Source organism: Humulus lupulus, chromosome 1, assembly GCF_963169125.1.
Source record: "Humulus lupulus chromosome 1, drHumLupu1.1, whole genome shotgun sequence".
NCBI classification, from domain to species: domain Eukaryota; kingdom Viridiplantae; phylum Streptophyta; class Magnoliopsida; order Rosales; family Cannabaceae; genus Humulus; species Humulus lupulus.
In genome coordinates, this window is record NC_084793.1 from 198,194,323 (window position 1) to 198,197,499 (window position 3,177).

Sequence of the window (3,177 nt, forward strand, 5' to 3'; positions counted from 1 at the left end):
TTCGTTGAAGGTTTCTCAAAGATTTCTTCAACGATGACAGAGTTGACAAGAAAGAATCAGAAGTTTGTTTGGTCAGAGAAGTGTGAGAACAGCTTTCAGGAGTTGAAGCAACGACTTATTTCTGCACCTATGTTGAGTCTTCCTTCGGAGGAAGGGAAGTTTGTGGTCTACTGTGATGCGTCGAGGATGGGTTTAGGCAGTGTGTTGATGCAGAATGAGAAAGTTATAGCCTATGCATCTTGACAGCTGAAGGAGTATGAGCAGAGGTATCTGACTCATGATTTGGAGTTAGCAGCAGTGGTATTCGCACTGAAGGTGTGGTGTCATTATCTGTATGGAGAGAAGTGCGAAATATACACTGATCATAAAAGTCTGAAGTATTTCTTTACCCAAAAGGATCTAAATATGAGGCAGAGACGTTGGTTGGAGTTGGTTAAGGATTATGATTGTGACATCCTTTACCACCCTGGGAAAGCCAATGTGGTGGTGGATGCATTGAGCCAGAGGGGCCCAGGACAGTTGTATAGTTCCACACAAATCTCGAGGGAGTTAGCCGATGAGATGGTCAGGGCAAAGATAGAACTGGTGGTAGGCCAGTTAGCGAATATTACCTTGTAGTCGACCCTGTTAGAGCGGGTCAAGGAGGGACAGTTAATGGATGCGCAGTTGCAAGAGGTTAGACAGCATGTCTTGGCGGGGACAGCTAAGGATTATTCTATTTCTGAGATAGGTTTGCTCCGTTATCAGGGACGGATTTGTGTTCCGGCAAATGAGGGGATCAGGCAAGAGATACTTGATGAGTCTCAAACTACACGATACTCACTTCATCCGGGTACCACGAAGATGTACCAGGATCTACGGACATTATATTGGTGGCCCGGGATGAAGAAGGATGTGGTAGAGTATGTGGCTAGATGTTTGACGTGTCAGCAAGTTAAGGCTGAGCATCAGCGACCAGCGGGATTGCTTCAGCCTTTGGGTATTCCAAAGTGGAAGTGGGAGGATATTACGATGGATTTCGTAGGTGGATTACCCAGGATAGTTGGACTTCATGACTCAGTGTGGGTGATAGTGGATAGGTACAGCAAGTCAGCTCATTTTCTACCAGTGAGATCGACCTATACAGTGGAACAGTATGCAGATTTGTACGTGAGGGAGATAGTTCGTCTCCATGGGGTTCCAAAGTCTATTGTATTTAATCGAGACCATATCTTTACCTCCAAGTTTTGGGGAGCTTTGTAGAGAGCTATGGGAACTTAGCTGAAGTTTAGCATAGCTTTTCATCATCAGACTGATAAACAGTCTAAGAGGACGATTCATGTATTGGAGGACATGCTTAGGGCATGTGTGATTGACTTCAAGGGGTCATGGAGTAAGTATCTTCCATTGATCGAATTTTCATATAACAACAGTTATCAGTCCACGATTGGAGTGGCTCCTTGTGAGATGTTATATGGAAGAAAGTGTAGATCGCCCATTCACTGGGATGAGATGGGTGAGAGAAGGTATTTGGAGCCAGATATGGTTCAGAAGACTAATGAGGCTATCAAGAAGATTCAAGCTAGAATACTTGCTTCGCAGAGTAGACAGAAAAGCTACGCTGATCCTAAGCGTAGGAACGTGGAGTTCCAGGTTGGGGACCACGTGTTTCTGCGAGTTTCACCACTGAGAGGAGTGCGGAGGTTTGGAGTGAAGGGCAAGTTGAGCCCTCGGTTTGTTGGACCTTTTGAGATCCTAGAGAGGATTGGACAGGTGGTTTATAGACTGGCCTTGCCACCGTCACTATCAGGAGTTCATAATGTGTTCCATGTCTCCATGTTGCGGAAGTATGTTTCTAACACCACACATGTGTTGAGGTATGAGGATTTGGAGTTGCAGACAGACTTGTCCTACGAGGAGCGACCAGTTCAGATTTTGGATCGGAAGGACAAAGTCTTACGAAATAAGACAATTCCATTGGTGAAAGTACAATGGAGGAATAGCAAGGTCGAGGAAGCGACTTGGGAGTTAGAGACAGCGATGCGGGATCAGTATCCCGAGCTATTCAGGTAAATTTCGAGGACGAAATTCTCAGTAGGAGGGGATAGTTGTAACGACCCAAATTCGCTAATAAGGCTTAAGGGCCATGATTAGTGTGTCGGGAGGGCATAAATGGGATTAGAGTGAATAATATTTATTTGGATGTGATATTATGTGATTGATAGTGCTTAAATGATATTATATGATAATTGATGATATTATGTGATAATATGAAATAGATATGTTATATATGTGAGAACCACATTATTATGTGGATAACTCTGTAGCTGGCGACTCGAGGCGATCCTAGGGCTAGATAGCGGGAAAAGTCACAACGGGGCATTATAATTGACTTTGGACAAGTCAGGGGTATCTTAGGTATCGGATAGTGATTTGGACTATCGAGTTATGAAAATAAATAATTGGAGATATATTTGATGTTAGGATGTCTAGGTGGGATTATTAGGGGATTTTACCGTTTTGTCCTCGGGGACGTTTTCGGCACCCCAAGCTTTGGGATTAGTCTAATAACCTAAGGATATACTTGGAAGACTTTAGAAAATACTAGACACAGAAATTAAACTGACCCTCTCAGCCTTTTCTCTCTTCTCTCTCTTAAGGAAGAAGAACCACTCTGAATTTTCAAGAGAATCAAGCTGAATAGTTGGGAATTGAAGGGAATAATCTGGAGGATTAGTTCAATAACTGATCAAGGATTGAAATAGAGCCAAAGTAAGATTTGACTTTTCGTTTCTATGGTTGGGAATTTTGAGAAAATGACTGAGTATTTAATGGTTGTGGTTTTGGTATTCAAGGTTGGATTTGGGGCTGGAATCTTTGAAGTTAGGTCAGAGAACTCTTAGAGAACGATTCTACAACTGAGGTAAGGTTCAATTCAAAGTTTGATGGTTGAATTTTAGAGTTTCCATGGCTGGGTTTTGTGTTTCTAAGTTAGCAAGTTTCAGTAATTGAAATGGGTCTTTGATGGGTTTCTAGCCTAGGATTCAACTGGGTTAAGTTGTTGGAATCTTGTGGGAAGTCTTTGGATAATTGAGTTGTGGATTTGGGGTGGTTTTGAGTGAGTTTGCATGAGGTTTGGGAGTTAAAAATGGTGGTTTTTCTGGGTTCGAAGGGGTCGGGCCACAGCATGGTTCTTGG

General features: G+C 42.9%; 1 protein-coding gene across 1 annotated transcript; it reads left to right on the forward strand.

Annotated features, from left to right (window-relative positions):
• Positions 1 to 654: 654 nt before the first annotated feature.
• LOC133826626 (uncharacterized) lies at positions 655 to 2,040 on the forward strand (the record flags this gene model as incomplete). Its single annotated transcript, XM_062258805.1, has 2 exons — positions 655 to 765; positions 1,582 to 2,040. Coding segments are annotated over exons 1-2 (570 nt in total), but the record flags the coding sequence as incomplete, so codon positions are not given.
• Between the last annotated feature and the right edge of the window lie 1,137 nt (positions 2,041 to 3,177).